This window comes from Dipodomys merriami, unplaced genomic scaffold (genome assembly GCF_024711535.1).
Source record: "Dipodomys merriami isolate MVZ:Mamm:240054 unplaced genomic scaffold, mDipMer1.0.p SCAF_6, whole genome shotgun sequence".
Classification (NCBI taxonomy): Eukaryota; Metazoa; Chordata; class Mammalia; order Rodentia; family Heteromyidae; genus Dipodomys; species Dipodomys merriami.
The window spans coordinates 58,805,137-58,824,671 of record NW_027206179.1 but is presented as its reverse complement, the minus strand read 5'-3'; the positions used below and the strand labels follow the sequence as shown (position 1 = coordinate 58,824,671).

At 40.3% G+C, this 19,535-nt stretch overlaps 1 protein-coding gene across 4 annotated transcripts in view; it reads right to left on the bottom strand.

Annotated features, from left to right (window-relative positions):
• Window positions 1-19,535, bottom strand: part of Dclk1 (doublecortin like kinase 1) — a 348,060-nt gene that overhangs the window by 27,346 nt on the left and 301,179 nt on the right. For all 4 annotated transcript variants that reach the window (XM_070002971.1, XM_070002969.1, XM_070002970.1 and 1 more), the window contains 4 exons: window positions 18,192-18,325; window positions 16,177-16,254; window positions 15,718-15,814; window positions 12,265-12,345 (listed from right to left, as the gene is read on the bottom strand). In XM_070002971.1, the coding sequence (XP_069859072.1) occupies window positions 12,265-12,345; window positions 15,718-15,814; window positions 16,177-16,254; window positions 18,192-18,325 (390 nt within the window). The remainder of the gene's footprint in view (window positions 1-12,264; window positions 12,346-15,717; window positions 15,815-16,176; window positions 16,255-18,191; window positions 18,326-19,535) is intronic.

The window sequence follows — 19,535 nt, the reverse complement described above, 5'->3', positions numbered from 1 at the left end:
CATGTCTCCTCCTTTGCTTTAAAGAATGATGTCTTCTAATGCATTTCTGCAATTAAGCACAATTCACTCTTCTACCTCTTCTTGTGGTGTGTGTGTGTGTGTGTGTGTGTGTGTGTGTGTGTGTGTGTGTATGTGTGTGTTTCTCCTGTGACTTGTATTCAGGACCTGAGCACTATTCCTTAGCATTTTTGCACAAAGCTACCGTTTTACTATTGAGCCACAGCTCCACTTCCAGCTTTTTTGGTTGTTAATTGCAGTCTCATAAACTCTCTCTCTTACTTGAACTGTGGAGGCTGGAGGATTGAGAGTTCAAGGCCAGCCTGGGCTACATAATAACATACTGCCTCACAAATACTAAAAGGGGAAAGGAAAGAGAAGATGAAGGAGGAGGGGAAAGAAGGAAAGAGAAAAGCATTAGGGGCTTACCAGAAAGATAGTAGAGCAAGTTATGTTTAATTGGGGGGGGGGGAATGTATTGGGAAAAGTCATTTTGGTGTATATAAAGGCCTTTTAAAAAGTGGTAGATGACAAACAGGCCCTCACATATCAAACAACCACCCTTGGGAATCCAAGTTATAATTTTTGAAAGAGTATCTAAACACTTAACAAGGCATGAAATGATATTAAGAATCTGACAAATATTAGCATCCTGCCTTTGGCATAGGCCTAGTTTGGGTGTGCCTGAATAAAAGGGAACCACACAGCGGTGTGCTGTTGTACCTCGCCTCCAGCATTCTACGATCTAGCCATTGCTTAAAAGCTACCGCGCTTTATATGACTTTTTTCTGTTATAAAATAGTTTACATACTATGAAGGAGCATGCGCAGGGAAGGTTTTTCTTTCTGTAACAAAAGGAATTTGAACATCTTGGTGGTAGCAGGATAAGAGAGTCATGAGATGGGAAGAAAGGGCAAGATGGAAGCAAAGCAGTCAGTCCTTGGGAAGGTGCAGTTCACTTCTTTGAGGTCGTGAAACAGGGCAGAATGGGCAAAAACTCTTTGGAGGCATAGGGGGAGCTAGTTCAAAGAACAAGGCACCAGTATATCAGTGGCTCAGACCTGTAATCCTAGCTACTTAAGAGGCTGAGATCTGAGGATAGCAGTTCCAAGCCAGGATGGGCAGGAAAGTCTATGAGACTCTTCTTTCCAGTCACCACCAAAAGGCCAGAAGTGGAGCTGTGGCTCAAGTGGTAGAGCACCAGTGTTGAGTGAAAAAGCTAAAGGACAGCACCTAGGCCCTGAAGTTAAGTCTCAGTATTGGAATACACGCGTGCACACACACACACACACACACACACACACACACACACACACACACACACACACACAGGTGTATTGTATTTCATACGGTTGAAACTCCTATGTATTACTACTTAACAAAAAGGAAAGGCAAGAAGAAGAAGGTGATATAAGCCAAGTGACCCTGTGCTAACCATGTGCACCTAGAACCTTTTCACCCACTGACCAGCACCTATCACATACATCATTCGGTCCATTTTGCAAATTAGCAAACTGAGGCTCAATTTGATGAAGTCATTTGCTCAAGGTGGCATAGTTACAAAGTGGCCAGGGCCCAGTTGGGTCTGAAACCACACCAAGTTGCCCCAGTGGATGGCATTCATGAGCTTGATGTCTGGCTACAAAAGCGCTCCATAAATTTTATGTTAAAAATATTCAATGAACAGGGCGCCAGTGGCTCACACTTGTAATCCTAGCTACTCAGGAGGCTGAGATCTGAGGATCACAGTTCAAAGCCAGCCCAGGCAGGAAAGTCCATGAGACTCTTATCTCTAATACACCACTCAGAAAACCAGAAGTGGCACTGTGGCTCAAGTGGTAGAGTGCTAGCCTTGAGCTGAAAAGCTGAAGGGACAGTGCCCAGGCCCAGAGTTCTAGCCCCACAACCGACACACACACACACACACACACACACACACACACACACACACACACACACAAATAAATGAACCATAATTTCTACAATGAAAATGCCATTAATGGCGAGGGAGAATGAAAACTGAATTAGGGGCTAAAGAAACCAGACAGTATGTGGATGGGACCTAATGGAGTCTGGGAATCATTTGAGAGAGAGAGAGAGAGAGAGAGAGAGAGAGAGAGAGAGAGAGAGAGAGAGAGAGAGAGAGAGAGAGAGAGAGAGAGAGAGAGAGAGAGAGAGAGAGAGAGAGAGAGCGCACACCAAAGGAACATTCCTGTGGGATGCAATACAAAAGTACTATGTGAAGGGATGGCTGGGTACCACCTTATCTGGGAGTTGCCAGTCTGACCTAATAGGGCAGGGTCTCTGGGGTTCTGTGTGCAACAGCAGGCCCTGAAAGGGTCTGACTGACACTAGGCGAAACGAACTTGCCAATTGTGTGGCCTGTGGCTGGTATGACCTGTGTTGAACAACCTGAGGGCAAATAAGGAGAAAATAGTTGGGTTTCTATAGGAGCAACGCCTGTTTGATTCTCTGAGAGAGGCTCATCTCTTGCTGAATAATCCGCCTCCTTCTCACTCCTTCACACTGGCATTTTTGCCAGACATTTAGCTTCCCCCAGCTCTTCCCTCCTGCCAGTTCTCGAGCACAGTGTTGGCTCCCTTTACTCACTCACCGTGGATTCCCCCATCATTTCCCAGCCCTGTCCTCCTCCTAATCTCCTGTCAAGGCTCCTAGCAACTCTTTTAGATGCTATGGACTGGAGCTTCAGGCTTCCAGTTTTAAATTCTAGTGAAGGTTTGAGCCTCCCTGGGGTTATTAGTTCATGTTGAAACAGTGAAAGTAAGAAAACAACTCTCACAACTTGTCAGAGATGCTTTCAACTTTATATGCCTTAAAATATTTCAGGACTCTTGTTTTGTTTTCTTCCTGCAATGAAAAAAGGTGTCTTGGCTAAATACGGCCTCTCTCTCTCTCTCTCTCTCTCTCTCTCTCTCTCTCTCTCTCTCTCTCTCTCTCTCTCTCTCTCTCTCTCTCTCTCTCTCTCTCTCTCTCTCTCTCTCTCTCTCTCTCTCTCTCTCTCTCCCTCCCTCTCTCTCTCTCTCTCTCACTCACTCACACACACACCCCTGTAGTAACCCCAAAGTCTGCAGTGTTTCTTGATAAATTTTGAAGGCTTTCAGTATAATTGGATTAAAAGACCTAACAGGCTTTTAGGGAACAGATCTGTACCTCAGCTATACAGATTGATGGCAGAGATTTAGTTCACTTACTGTCTGTCTTGCATCAGTGTAATACATAGGGCCATTAAAACATGCCTTCTTTTATATATACATCTTTATAGCCATTTATTCAGAATAGATTTTGTGCCAACAAATGTGCTATGAATTTTTCTAAACGTGACAAACCTGGCAGCATTTTACAAATAGTTATAGTTATTACCATACGTCCTGGTTTGGGGGAGTCGTTTCTGAAGTTTTTGACACAGGCTGGTTGTGGTTTGAGGTTCGTGGTTTTTGATTTAGAAATTCCCATCCACCACTTGGCAAGAGCATTGCAACTGACAAGAACAAAATTAGTTTGCAAAATGGAAAATGAACTCTTCCAGCTGTCTGCAGGAGATATAGTCTGGTCTCCCTCCATTCTCTAGGCGTTGTTAGGGAAAAGCCCATGGGGAGGGATATGAGGTCTCGGATCGGATGTGAGGTCATTCGGTAGAGTACATTTCCCCCTTTCCTCCGTGAGACCATCTCAGGGGTTATACATCAGCAAATCCTCTCACCCTTATGGATTTTGGGTTTTGACTTGTGGATCTGGTTTCCAATCTACTCATTGCCAGATTCTATTATTAAAAATAGCTGTAGATTTATGAGAAGCACAGCAGCCTTGACTAGTTTACTACCAGAATACTCTGATTTACTTGAAAACAATTCCAAGTTCATTGGAGTATATTTCAACGGCAGTTCTGTTTCACTTCACAGTGTGCAGCCCTGGGTTCTGGGGAAGCGCCCCCAGCTGCACAGTACCCCAGAAATTGTGACACCCCCCCCTCCCCGGCTCAGTCTTGTGCATTCTTACGTCTATGACTCACACTGTACTTTAGGAGAGAATGTGAAATAAATTACTTCAGAGCAAGGAAAGGGCAAGATTCCCCAAACAGAAGTGGAATTTCATGTCATCATCATTTGTAATTTATGTGTATAGGTAAGTGGTTTTATATACTATCACTGTGTGGTTGGGGTTCACGTAACAAAGTCTGCCACACAATAAGATGAGTGCATGAGTACTGGTAAGGGTACCGGGCTGGTTTTGATTAGTCAGCATGGAATACTGGGAGGTTATTTAAGTTCCCGGTATCCTTTTTGTCTCCTTCTTTTCTTTTGGAATGTCTTCTCTTAAGAATATGTTTCCATATAAAATGATGCTAATCGAAATGAACTCCAAGAGGTAGAAACAAGTGGTTTTATTTTTATTTTTTGTTTTTAATATACTGTGTGAAGTTACTTTGTTTTTCTTTCATTTTTTCCTTTGGTTTATCCCCTGTTGTTATTGTTTTTTGCTTTTTGGTGCTCTGGGTAATGTATATATGTTTATCTGATTTGGGGAAGGGAAGGGGAATAACAAAATGGTGAGATAAAGGACAAAGGGTGAACCAATGCAACAGCAATATTCATAAGACACTATGTTGGAAATGAATTTTACAACTTGGGAGGGGGAGTTGGGGTAGGTGAAGGGAAAATGGGAGAATAACAAGAGAGGAATAACAATGTTTGATAAGAAATTTACTCATTGCCTTACTTACATAAGTGTAACCCCTCTATAAGAACACATTTACAATAGAATTAATTTTTAAAATTTTTTAAAGAGTATGTTTTCTAAATAAAGGAGGCAAGACAAAAGTTCAAAGCCAGGAAGGAGATAAGTACTGAACTGGCTATGTAACTAAATTTGCACCCACCCTGCCCCACCCCCTTTTTTTGAGTGCCAGCATTGGAACTTTAACTCAGGCTTCATGTTCTTGTTTAGCTGTTCTTTCTTTTTTCTTTCTTTCCTTCCTTCCTTCCTTCCTTCCTTCCTACCTTTCTTTCTTCCTTCCTTCCTTCCTTCCTTCCTTCCTTCCTTCCTTCCTTCCTTCCTTCCTTCCTTCCTTCCTTCCTTCCTTCCTTCCCTTTCTTCCTTTCCTTCTTTCTTTCTTTTTTTTCTGAAGACTGACTCTACCACTTGAGCCATACCTCCACTACCAAATTTTTTGCTGGTGAGTTGAGTGTCTCAGGTCTGTCTGCCTGGGCTAGCTTTGAACTTCAGTCATCAGATCTCAGCCTCCTGGGTAGCTAGGATTATAGATATGAGCCCCCAGCATTCTGCTAGACTTGACTTATTTAAACCAGTCCACCACAATGGATTTTCTCAAGCTTAGTCTCACACTGTAATCACTTGAGAACTTTAAAAAGTCTTGATGACAACATACCAGAACTGACCAATTAATTCAGAAACTCTGGGGGCAAAATCCCAGCATCAACCTTTCCTTACGACTCCACTGGTCTATGGTTCTCATCACTAAATTCAGGAAAATAGAATTTGATAACATGCATTATCGTGATCACATGCACTAAAGTGGTTCAACATTTCCATTACAAAAATGCAAGTAAAACAATATATCTGATACTAATATGGTAGTGATGGTAATTTGATTTTAATAAGAAATTTTGATTAGGAATGTCTATTGTTTGTGAACATTTCATCAAACTACATTTTCTATCATTAAAGCTTCATTTAAGGGAAAATAATTCATCCTTCACCCCAAATCCTGGCAGATCAAGATATATTATTGCTTATTTTAATTTTACAGTATATGTGCATAAACCCTATAGTTCTCTAGTAGATGGGTAATAAGATGAAGAAAGTTGGCTAGGCTAAGTCATAGGTATTTTACAGCTAAATTAAAGAAAATAACAGTGTGATGTAACAGAGATGATGATATGCATTACCTCCATATAATAGTGGCATAAAAATAGGATGGTCTTTTGGGGGTGAGGAGTTTTCTCCTTAAATCTTATGCCATATGGCAATAACCACTCACAATTTACATTTCATGAACGAGGACCATCTTAAGCCCTAGCACCTCATAAGTACTTAGTAAATATATGCTGAATTTTAAGTCTGAGCAAGAAAATTACCCTTTCATCCGTTGGTACTATCCTCATAATCACTCCTGAAGTTGATCTTATTTTCTCCTTTTCATGAATGGATAATCAGGTTCTAGGGAATGAAATGACTTGCTCAAGGTCACCTAGGGGTAAGGGTAGGCTGGATTCTCTCTGTTTTTGCTCCCATGCACTCAGCGGCATATTATTGATGGCTTTGGCTCATCTGCCTCATTGGAACTATCCAATGAGCTGTCTATTGTTTATGACCCTTCCAGACCCTTCCATGGTGAAGAACAGGGTGAGATTTGTACCTATAGTGTATTAAAAGTAAAGGAGGGTTCAAGGAAACTCCTAGAGGTATTAAAACAAATGATTTTTGCAGACTTTGATTTTCAGTTCTATTGCCCCTCTACTCTGTTTTCTGTCTCATAAGAGGCTGCCTTTCCACTTCCAAGTCTGCCAGGTGGAAAGGTCATCTTAGAAGCAATAGAGAAAATTAGCACTAATGAGAACACAGGAAGCAATGGCTACCCACTTCCTTAGGGTTCACATAATTATTATTACTTTTCTTTCCTTTAGGCAATGTCCTTTTCTGGTGATCAGATGTAATTTGATTCCCAAATGCAAAATGTCCTAGTAAGTGGCTATCTTTTTAAATCCTGAAATTTATTTATATTGATGGCTAATTTTTTTATATGTTGCACTCAGAGAGCTTAACAAATACTAAACACTTGTTGTGAAAGCTCGCCATTTTAAATGTATTATTTTCAGACAAAGAAAATTAGCTGGCTATAATAGAAATAATTTCAAAATGAAGCAATCACTTTCTATACTAAATTAGAAGAAAGTTTTGTTAAGTCTCAGATAAACAGATACTACATGGTTTTTCCCCCCCTGTTTGTGGAATCTAAATCTAAAGACAAATACAGGAACTCAAAGAGAGACTAAAGGGGAGGGTTAGTGAAGGTGTTAGTGGAAGATGGTAGGCAAAACAAGATGATGGGAAGGCAAAAGAAGAAAGGAAGAGGGGAATGTGACTGAAGTATATTGTATGTATGTATGTAGGAAAAGATCATAATGAACTTCATTAAAAATGTTTTGCAAGAAAGTAAAAAACAAAGGAAGGGTCAAGAGTAGAGGAGAGGGATAAAGAAGAGTAAGAAAGAAAAGCTGGACACTATTAGCCCATACTAACTACTCAAGAAGCTGAGATCTGAGGATCATGAATTGAAGCCAGATGGAGCAGAAAAGTATGTGAGACTTTTATCTCCAGATACCAAGCAAAAAGCCCAAGGTGGAGGTATGGCTCAAGTGGTATAGTACCTGCCTCGAGCAACAAAAGGTATGCCAGAGTGTGAGGCCCTGAGTTCAAGCCCCCAAACTGGCACAAACAAACAGAAAAGAAAGGAAAAAATAAGAAACAGGATGAATAGGACCAAATGACCATAAATGTATGTATAGATATATGACAACGAAACCATTTACTTTGTACAACTATACACTAATAAATTTAAAGGAGCAAAATGAATAATTTTAACTTTAGTTCCCCACCAATATTGAGCAGTACCACACCAGCCTAGCAAGCGTGAGGCCATGAATTTGAATCCTAGTACCACCAAAAAATCCCCCAAAACAAAAACAGTGTAGTTTGTTCGAAATATGTAAAAGATACTCTTTAAAATTTTTTTTTATTTCCTAGAGGATTCCTCCCTGTCCTTGGCAAAGGTCTGTAGAGAATCCATGTGGGAAAACTGAAATGATGGTACAAAGCAAGTTGCAGAGAACAAGGAGACTTGATCAAGTCCAGTAAGTGGACCCTGCTAAAAATGGGGTGGATCAAGCTGAGGAGGGAGAGAGTTACTGCTGAGGCATAAGCACATTGCCTTAGGAAGGTCATGGCCAGAGGCCTCTTAATTTTGATTTCCCCAGCTGAGTTGGGGATTTTATCAATAGAGCACTATTTTGTTTGGAACCAAAATAAGGGACCATGTTTTTTTGTTTGTTTGTTTTGTTTTTGCTTTGTTTTTTGTTTTCTCCAAAAGCCTCCTAGACACTTAACGTCTACAGACATGTTTGCTCACATTCACAAAGGTCTCTTCCAGAACAAACCCACATACATCCCACTGCTACAAGTCCTGCTGGACACTGCCTGCCCAGACCCTTGTGGGACTGAGCCCTAGCCTCTTCCCCAGGAAACTTCCATAGCACCCACCCTATTAAATCTGACCGGCTTGGCCCAGCTCAGCATCTGCAGCCATCTCCTAGATAGTGGGTCTGACAGGAAAATAAAGTGTATTTATGCATCAAAACTGGCTATTTGTCATCTATGAATCTCTTCCCTGTCTGCTTCCTTTTAAAAACTACATTTTAAAAAACTACATTTAAAAAACTACATTCAAAACTACATGAGCCTTTTAAAAACTATCTTTCCAAGTCAGATTTCCCTGTTTATTCCTTGAGATCACCCTGTTTGGGTCTTGCTGTGGGCCAATGGCCTTTCATTAGCCTATGGTAGACCAGGTAGAACCAACAGCTGCCACCAGGAGAGCCTGCAGCTGTGTTACGGCTCTTCCCTACAGCACACCTAAGGAAAAGTCATCACACCCTGAGTCAGTTGGTTTGGAAAGGTTGCTAACTAGTACTAATGATCTTTAAAATGAGCCCAATTCCAATATTGCACCCTTTTCAATAGTTTATGTATTATAAAGGGAGAGAAGCTGTGTTGTATAAAGCCTTTGAACTAAGGGTGAGAATACATGGCTGCAAATTCTGGATCAATTGCAAGTGTGGCTACTTTGGGCAAATCACCCTCCAAGGCCTCAGTTTCCTTATCTGTGAAATGGGTACTGTGACACCCACCCTGTCAATTCTGTAGGCTTGTTGCCAACCTCAAATTATGGTGCTTCCCCATTGCTGTAATTCTATAGAGAAGGATAACTTTGATAAAGTATCCTGAGGTAAATGCAAAGGTTGCTGAGTCTTGAGGTGACTAACCTAGCCATGAACTGCCCAGCCCCCATTTAACTCAAGGTTTAGGAGGAGGAGCATCTTGGCACATCTGTACACTGAGAGAGGTGCTCTGTATATGAAAAGGTACAAGCCTTAGCTGTACATGGCCACACATAGTCATTTACAGTCTCTTCTCATATAATATCACCTGGCAGTGGCCTGTGAAGGCACTCTCAGATGTGGAAAGTACTAGAACCTAAGCTCATGGCTATCAAGTGACATGAATAAGAAGACCCCAAGTTCTTGTCACCTCCTATATAATTCCCTTGCCTGTTGACTGGGCTTTCAACTCTCCTTTATTCTTCTAATAATTTTAGATAGAAACCACTCGACTACTCACCAAAATGAAGAGAACACTGGATTACCTTAAGGCTTACCCAGATCGCTCAGTGCAATAGGGAGTCTGGAAAAATGTATATCAATGAACTAATGCTTTTACTCTAACTGTCCATTTTTATGTCCATGACTGTTTCTTTTTTTTAATTGTGAAAATACTGTACAGAGGGGTTACAATTACATGGGCAAGATAATGAGTACATTTCTTATCGAGCATTGTAGCCTCCTCCTTTGTTTACCCTTCCCATCCCTTCCCATCCTCCCCCTGCCCCCCACCCAATCCTCCCCAGCCCCCCCCACCAAATTTGTAAAGTTAGTTTTCGACATAACGACTTGTACGTCTCATTGTTGCAATGGGTCCACCTGTATCCCTATTTAAATGATTTGTTTTTCCCCTTCCCCTCCACAAATTATACCAACATCAAATACAGTGAAAGCAGGGGATATACTGTGGGGGAGGGACATACAAAGCAACAAAGAAATAATCTTATCAATGTGTTAGAAACAATCGCATGAAAGAAAAAAATTTGAATACATATGTTAGGGTTCATTTCTCTAACATCACCTTATCTGACCTTTTCTGCTTGATTCAGACATATACTAGATATTTGCAAATAAGGAAAACCATGGGACCTATGTTTCTTTGGGCCTGGCTTACTTCACTTAATATAATTTTTCCAAGCCTTTCCATTTCCTAACAAATGGGGCAATGTCATTCTTTCTGATGGAGGCATAGAATTCCATTGTATATACATAGCACATTTTCTTGATTCATTCATCTACTGAGGGGCGTCTGGGTTGGTTCCATATCTTAGCTATAGTAAATAATGCTGCAATAAACATAGTCGTGCTGGTAGCTTTAGTGTGGTATTGTTTGTAAACATTTGGGTAAATGCCCAAAAGTGGGATTGCTGCATCATAGGGGAGCTCTATGTGGAGTCTTTTGAGGAACCTCCATACTACTTTCCAAAGTGCTTGAACAAGTTTACACTCCCACCAACAATGCAGTAAGGTTCCCTTCTGTCCACATCCCCTCCAGCATCTGTTGTTATTCGAGTTCTTGATTATAGCCATTCTAACTGGAGTGAGGTGGTATCTCAATGTTGTTTTGATTTGCATTTCTTTTATGGCTAGGGAGGTTGAGCATTTCTTCATGTCCATGTCTGTTTCTTTAATTTACTTCTCTGACAGGATTGGGGTTTGACCTCAGGGCTCCCAGTTTTCACTCAGCTTTTGGCACAAGGCTAGTGCACTATTACTTGAGCCACAGCTCCACTTTCAGCTTTTGGTTGATTCATTGGAGAGAGAATGTCCTGGACTTTCCTGCCAGAGGTAACTCCAAACTGAGATCCTCAGAACTCAGCCTCCTGAGTAGCTAGGATTACAGGTGGTAGCCACCACCTTAGGTCCCTGGCCCTTAGTCTGTTTCTAAATTCAAATCTTATGATAGTAACTAGATTTGAAAGTTTTAAATTTGCAAGAAGAACACAATCAGTTAATGCCTATGAAGTGATTGAAGTAATGTAGTAGACTCCTGAAGTTAAGCACTCTATCAGTATTGTTATTATTCATTAAAAAACTCTTATTAATCACTTGTAGAAAGATATAAAACACTGACTCAGGCTGGGTGTTGGTGGCTCATGCCTGTAATCCTAGCTGCTCTGGAGGCTGAGATTTGAGGACTGTGGTTCAAAGCCAGCCTGGGAAGTAAAGTCTATGAAATTCTTATCTCCAATGAACTGCCAGAAAGCAGGAAGTGGAGCTGTGGCTCAAAATGATAGACTGCTAGCCTTAAACAGAAAGAGCTCAGGGGCATCCAGTTCAAGCCCAGTCACCACTACTCCCACCAAAAACAAACAAACAAACAAAAACCCAATGACTCAGGATGGGTGCCAATGGTTCACACCTGTAGTGCTAGCTACTCAGGAGGCTGAGATCTGAGGCTTGATGTTCAAAGCTAGCCCGGATAGCAATGTTTATGAGACTTTGTTTTCAGTTAACCAACAGGAAGTCAGAAGTGGAGGTGTGGCTCAAGTGGTAGAACACCAGCCTTTAGTGAAAAAGCTAAGAGATATCACCCGAGCCCTGAGGCCAAGCCCTAGTATCAGCACAAGAACAAAAAATTAAAAAAAAAAATCACACTCTGTTCTGGAGAATTTGTTCATTGCTAAAGGAGTATCATTAGACCCTTGAAGGCAGCCACATCTATGAGCTTAGAAATGTACAACCTCAAGCTAGCCAGATGAGAACTTGCATTTAAGGAGCTCTCTAGGTGCTTGGCGAGCACACTCCAAGTTTGAGAAGTGCTGAACTGGTGTGCTCCAATAGTCACGTAGAAACCTTTAGGCTACTTGTACTTCTGGCTAAAATGACATAAAAGCAAGACAGACTCAAACAATATGCTCTGTCTTACTGATAATTATTCATATCTAACCGGAACCAGGGAAAGCAGGTGGTAAGGTAAGAGGAAAAGGAGCTCAGGCACCTCTAATTGGAAGGCAGGTCCATTGGAACCAAATGCCCTCACGGAACAAGTATAGGTTCTTATAACAGACCTGGCACATTCCATAGATGGGACAACTCCAAACATAGCACTTTATAAAGGAGTGGATTACACCTGTAATCCTAGCTACTCAAGAGGCTGAGATCTGAGGACCAGGGTTCCAAGCCAGCTTGAGTAGGAAAGGCTGTGAGACTCTTACTAAGGGTACAATGCCCTAGGCCTAGATTCAAGCCCCGGTATGGGCACATTAAAAGGAAGTGGTATCATTAGCAATTGGCAAACAATTTTAAAAAAGAAGTACAGGAAAAGAGAGTAAGTTATTGAGCTACTTACATTAACCCAAGGATGCTCAAGGACCTGCACAGCTGAAAATCGCTGATCCACATTGACCAACAGCATCATGGTGATGAGCTCCTGTGAAAAGAATATTAGACTCCATTTATTCGGCTTTGAAGATGAAAAGCTGGGTGTTCACAAATATGGGCCTTCTCTTTTAGACTCAAAAAGCACCTGTAAAAGCTCTGATCTTAACTGTGTCAACTCTACCTACCTACGAGTAGCTGAATAACACCTTCAAAGTTGAAGGAAAGGCAAGTTGTTGAAACTATAAATGTACAGATTATAGTTGATAGTAAAATAAAATGAAACTGGTATCCAAATATGTAATGGAGGAGAAATAAATCCTACTTGTTAAAGAATCCTACTTGTTAAAGACTAGAAAGGGGAGTGCAATTCAAATTGATTTCTTATTTCATTTTATAGAAGTTGTGTGGCAAAAAATACTTTAATATTTTTTACTTTGGCAGATGACAGGAACAATGAATTTATTTTCTCCCAATTTCTGGAATAAAGGAGGACAGAAGTGCTACTATCTAGCCAGTAAAACAAGAACCCTGGTGATTGAACATCAGGGTTCATGAATGCACACATTCTACCACAGAGCTACAGTGCCAGACTGTGAAAACCCACTTTAGTAGTCAAACAAATTTAAGTAAATGTGTTTAGATTGATCCAAAACTTTCCAGACAGTCTATAGAAAGGAAAAAGAACTATGAGGAAGCAACCAATTTGATGGTGTTTGAAATGAAGGAAACTTCCTCACAAGCACCAAGTGAGCTGAGCTCATAGTGACTTTGTTTTGCATCTGTCCACTTTGGACAAGAAGTTCCCAAGAAACAAAATAGTTACACATGCAACACCCAGTTCCTGATATCCACAGGCTTGAGGACCATGTGGGATGGGCATGATCCACATCCACTGATGAAAAGCCTACTTTAGCTTTCTTCATTTCCTTTTAACTTGGACCAGGAGTTATTAAAGCAATGCCCAAGAGTGATGTTTTTTTTTTTTTTTTTGCTAGGTGCTTTGGGGATTCAGGAGACGTCAATGTCTTTGAGCTCTCAAGTTATAGAGTTGGTAAGCATTGGGCAAGTTACTGAAGAGTCAATGATAGATAAGAATGCTTCATTCAGTCCTGCAAATATATAATCTCAGCTATTTTCCCTTGGTCCAGAGGGGGATTTGTAGAAAGCTGAGGAAATAAGAGTCTTGCCTCTAATATGCACCATTTTCTATATGCAAAGTGGCCAAGTCATATTTAGGACAACGTTAAGTCCTACAAATTGAATTCCCCAAAGATAATTATTGTTTAATACCAAATTTTCCAAAACTGTAAGTAAGTACTTGGAAAATGATACAAGCCAGGTGTCCTTTATTCAAAATCTTTAGGGGCAAAAGTGGTTCATTATTTTTTGGATATTGAAATATTTACATATACGTCATAAAATATCTTGAGGATGGGACCCAAGTCTAAACATAAGATTACCTTATACTTCTTTTTTATTGTGAAAATACTGTACAGAGGGGTTACAATTACATGGGCAAGATAATGAGTACATTTCTTATCAAGCATTGTAGCCTCCTCCTTTAAGATTACCTTATATTTCATATATAACTTATACACATAGACCAAAGATAATTTCACACAAAAATGTTAGCATACCTAACTAGGTTTTGGCTAGGATGTATCACACAGTCAACTGTGGAATTTTCCAGTTGTGACATCATGGGGGCACTCGAAGTTTCACATTTTATAGTATTTTTTATTTTAAAGTTAAAGATAGTCTGCATACATTTAATTAATTAAAAGATTTCACTTTTGTTCCCCAAAGTTGACCATCTCAGTGTAAATTTTTTATAGTTTTTAAGATGTTGATCTACTACTATTTTAAAAATAAGTTGAACCAAAAGTCACAACTTTACTCATTTCAAAGAGCCTATTCAGTGATATTCAATACATTCACATTGACATTGTTGTGCAACCATCACCACCACCCATCCCTCTCAGAAGTTTATCTTTTAGTTTAGTGGCACTGAAATTAATTCACCATATTCTCTCCTAACTGTAACTCCAGTTATCCTTCAAGGTTTCACATAAGTTATGGCTTCCCCATAGAGCCTTTGATCACCTCAAACTATGTTGAGGTTGAGCTTTCTTCCCTTTGCTTATTTGCATGTGTGACTTATTCATAGATTACTCATTTGCTGAGTGCACATTGACCAGTAGTTATGAGCCAGTCGTGATATAGACACTGATGACATAGCAATAAGTTCAATGCACTTGCACAGAATTCACATCATGGAGGAGAGAGTTTGGAAGGAAACAACATACATAGGACATAACCTACTAGTTATGTATGTCTATATATCTCTTTAGGTAAATAAATACAGATAGGTAGTCATGCAGTATTTCAGTTGGACACAGAAAATCAGACAAGGAGGACAAAGCAATTTAGGCATGGCTTACGAGCTATAACTGGAAACAAGGTAATATGGGTAGTGTGGGAAAGTACTGTATGATGGCTTGAGACCATCATCCTGGCTATACAGGAAGCTGAGATTGAGAGGACTGAGGTCCAAGACTAGCCCCAATGGAAAAGTCCATGAGACTCAAGACACTCCATTCCAACAAAAGAAGCAGGGCACGGTAGTACACACATGTCATCCAACTACAGCAGAAACTTAAAAACAGTAGACTCTTAGTCCAGGTGTGTACCCTGGCAGGAAGCAAGACGTATCTCAAAGAATAAAAAATAAAAACATAAACAGTGCAGAGCCAGGCACTGGTGGCTCACACTTGTAATCAACAGGCTGAGATCTCAGGATCATAGTATTAAGCTAGCTCAGGTGGGAAAGTCCACGAGACTCTTATCTCCAATACACTACCACACACACACACACACAAAAAAGCCAAAAGTGGAGCTCTGGTTTACGTGGTAGAATGCTAGTTTTAGGCAAAAAAAAAAAAAAAAAAGCCCAGGAATAGTGCCAAGACCTTGAGTTCAAACCCCAGGCCTGACACAAAAAAGTGCAAGATAGGACTGGAGATATGGCTCAAAGGTAGAGCAACTGCCTGGAAAAGAGGAAACCTTGAGTTCAAACCTTAGAAATATATATATAGGAGGAAGGAAGGAAAGAGAGAAAAATGAGAGTTTCAAAAGAAAGGCCAGCAAGAAACAAGGAATTACATCCTGAAGAAATCTGAGATGGGTTTAAGCCTGGCAAGGGTGGAGACCCTATGAGGCCTTGTGAAGGTGGAGGCACTCAATCACTTATTACTCAATCACTTATTACTAACACGCAATGTCTGTCAAATCTTTGTAATAACATCTACAGTGTCTGTCAAATCACCATTTATGACATCATTGGTCTCTGCATGTATGGATTGGGAATCAACCATTTCATTAAGACATCCAGGCTTCATGAAAGAAGGCACTGGAAACCTACCTTTGCAGAATCAGAAACATTGTCCCAGTATGGAGGAGGAAAGTCCACTTGCCCCATCAAGATCTGATCAAACAGCACCTCCTGGTCATCACCACCTCTGTGTAGATGAATGGCAAGGAGAAAAAAGCACTGAAATCTCAGCTCAGGGCTGATATTTCTTGTCTTTCAAAGCACTGGAGCCTTGTTTTTTCCTCTTAAAGTGTGTAAAACATTTTTTAAATAAAAAATTTAAAGCTATTGAAAAGTGCAACTTTTTTGTCAATGAAGAAAGAATTAAGTTTTAAACTAAAGAAGGAAAAAATTATGGAGGGCATACAAATTAGTACACACAAAATGGAATAAAAGAAGAGGCATTGCAAGGGAAATTATGATGTTCTTTCTGTCACCAGCTCCTTTGTGTGAGAAGGGCCAATAGACTCTCTGAGACTAGAGAGATTCTTTAGAGATTGCTATCCATACCCACGAAATGGAGGGAAACCACAAAGGAGGATGTAAGTGATTACACCAGCAGCCCAGATGTCCACCTTTAGTCCATATCTGGAAAAAATAAGTGATACTAGAGTTAGCAAAATTAGCCAGGGCTAATTGTAGAGCATGCTAAATTAGATGACCCCAATTGTAAATAAAACATAAAACCATCCAATCAAAAACCCAACCTAACAAACAGACAACAACAATTAAAAAAAAAAACAACCCTTCAGTGAAATCAGGCAAGGTACTATGTTGGCATTTGAATTACTCAAATTTGAGAATTAGAAAATCTCCAATGACTTCATATCTCACCCTAGGGATTTGCCAGTTAGGGTTCCCTCCTCATGCATTCTATCTTTTTGCTCTTTGGGTGCATAGTTCCATGAGAAAACTTATGTCCAATTGGTTTTAATGGAGACTGTCATGTGAGTCCACGCAAAGGTTGGAATTGCCAATGAAAAGATAATGGGCCAGGCGACAGTGGCTCATGCCTGTAATCCTAGCTCCTCTGTATGCAGTATGTAGTTATTATAGTCTCCTGTAGTTATTTCCTTCAACCTCCCTTATCCTGTCTTGCTCCCATTTTCATCCTCTTGGTGATACATCAATTTCTGCTGGAGTGTTCAATACCCTTAGGCATGAGAGAGCTGTTAGCTATCCTCTTCTGGAGGCTGAGATCTGAGAATCACGGTTCAAAGCCAGCCTGGGCAGTAAAGGCCATGAGACTCTTATTGCCAATAAACCATCAGAAAACTGGAAGTGGCGCTGTGACTCAAGTTGCTCAAGTGGTAGAGCTCTAGCCTTGAGCTGAAGAGCCCAGGGACAGCACCCAGCCCAGAGTTCAAGCCCCACGACTGACAAAAAAATAAAAAGGATAATGGGGCTCTCTCTCTCTCCTCCTTATACTTCTCTCTCTCTCTCTCTCTCTTTTTTTTTTTTTTTTTGCTGATGAACAGCATTTCAGAATGTTGACTATGGCCCTAAAGAAGAAATAGCTCTTTGTGGGAAAAGACTGTCTCAGGTTAACCCAAGTACAAATATTAGCCTAGCCAATGAGTCATGAGGTTATAGGTGATTTCACCCATCTGAAGAGTTTCATTGTATCCATGTGCAAAGTGGAAGTAGGATTATTTACAGGAAAATGAATTTAAGGAAATGAATTTACGACCTGGCAGATGGTAGCTCCATGGTAAGTAACAGGTTATCCTACTGTGTTTCTCCCCACATTCTAAGGTAATTTCATTTAATGTCTTCTGTACACAGAAACCAGTAGATAGCTAACAGCTCTCTCATGCCTAAGGGTGTTTACACTCCCGAAGAAATTGATGGATCACCAAGAGGATGAAAATGGGACCAAGACAGGATAAGGAAGGTTGAAGGAAAAAACTATCATAACTGCATACTGTATACAGCAGTATCTGTTTCTTTTCTCTCCAGAAGGAAGTTAATTACCATTGATGTATGTTTTTGCTGTGAGTCCTAACAAGTTTAACTTTGTGCTTGATATCTTTTTTTAAACTTTTTTTAAACATTTTTAACCAAAGGCCAAATAGAAACCTTAAACCAGATTGCAGTAATTGGCAACTGGATGGAGAAAACGGCCCCTATTGTAAGTGAAAGAAAGGGGGGGGGAGAAGGAAGGAAGGAAGGAAGGAAGGAAGGAAGGAAGGAAGGAAAGAAGGAAGGAAAGAAGGCAGGAAGGAAGGAAGAAAGGGAGGAATGGAGGGAAGGAGGGATGGAGGGAGGGAGGGAGGAAGAGAGGGAGGAAGGAAGGAAGGGAGGAAGGAAGGAAGGGAGGAAGGGAGGAAGGAAGGAAGGAAGGGAGGAAGGAAGGAAGGGAGGAAGGAAAGGAGGGAGAAAGAAGGGAAGGAGGGAGGGAGGGAGGGAGGGAAGGAAAGAAAGAAAACCCATGAAATCTAATTCTGTGTAGGTGCAAGAGCACAGTACTACATTTCTTGTTCTTGATGCTGTGAGGTCTTTTGAAATACAGGTGAAGCACTTACCCAGTTTCAGCAATGATTTCTGGAGCAACATATGTTGGGGTGCCACATACAGTGTACAGGGGGCCATCAACAATTGTGGCCAGTCCAAAGTCACCCAGCTTCAGTGATTTACTCCCATCCTGATGTTCATAAACCTAAAATTAAAGCAAAAACAAAAACAAAAAAAACCCCATTGCCTTCAAATCAACAGCTTTTCCCTGAAGAAATGGGGAATTCTGTGGTTTAAGTTTATTATTCACAGAGTCAAAAGCATTAGGCAATAATGCAAGGATACAACACAAGAACATCTTTCTTTACATTACTTCAAAACTGGGCACTGGTGGCTCTTGCCTATAATCCTAGCTACTCAGGAGGCTGAGATCTTGAGATCAAGGTTAGAAGGCAGCCTGGGAAAGAAAACCTGACAGATTCCTAGCTCCAATTAATCACCAAAAAGCTGGAAGTGAAATTGTGACTCAAGTGGTAGAATGCCAGCCTTGAGCAAAAAAAGTTAAGGAGACAGGGTACAAGCCCTGATTTGAAGCCCAGTATTGGACACACACACACACACACACACACACACACACACACACACACACACACACACACACACACACACACACACACACACACACACACACACACCAAGCAAGCAAGCAAACAAACAAAAATATAAAAGGACTAGAAAACAAAATTGATTAAGCAAGTGAACCATCATTCATATAATATGATGTACATAATAATTAAAATGGTGATTGGGATTATGGCTGAAATGAATTGTTTGTGTGAGGATAGCTTTGTGGAAATTGTCCATTAAAAGGAAAAAAGAATGTGCAAGAACAAGTATTTGAAATGATATACTATTGGTGTATATGTCTCTGAGTGGTAGGTTTGTGAATAATTATCCCCCTTTTCCTTATCTGTATTTGACTTTTTCCCTTCAATTAAAATCTATTTGCTCAGTAACATGGAACTTAGAAATATCTAGTGCCATATCTACAATTTATGAAAATAATTACTTCTTCATTGCAATATCTAAAAGTTTTAGACATGTAGTTCTTTAGAAAATGAACTAAAATACCTACACACATATTAAACTACTTTATTTTCAGTGCTCTGTGTTTCCGACAAGATCTATTTACAATTTTTTATTAATAATTGAAAGGGATATTAACATTTCATTTCACCTGTGGCAATTTGGAAAGATTTATCAGGTGCTGAGTCAGCATGCAGTCCAGATTTCCTTATTAAGGTAGTAAAAGTTTCCAGTCTCTCACCCAACAAATCAAAACAAGAATGCCTGGGATTCAGGTAAGTATTCATACTCCTTTAATTCTGATTCATGATCAAATCAAATGTAGATGT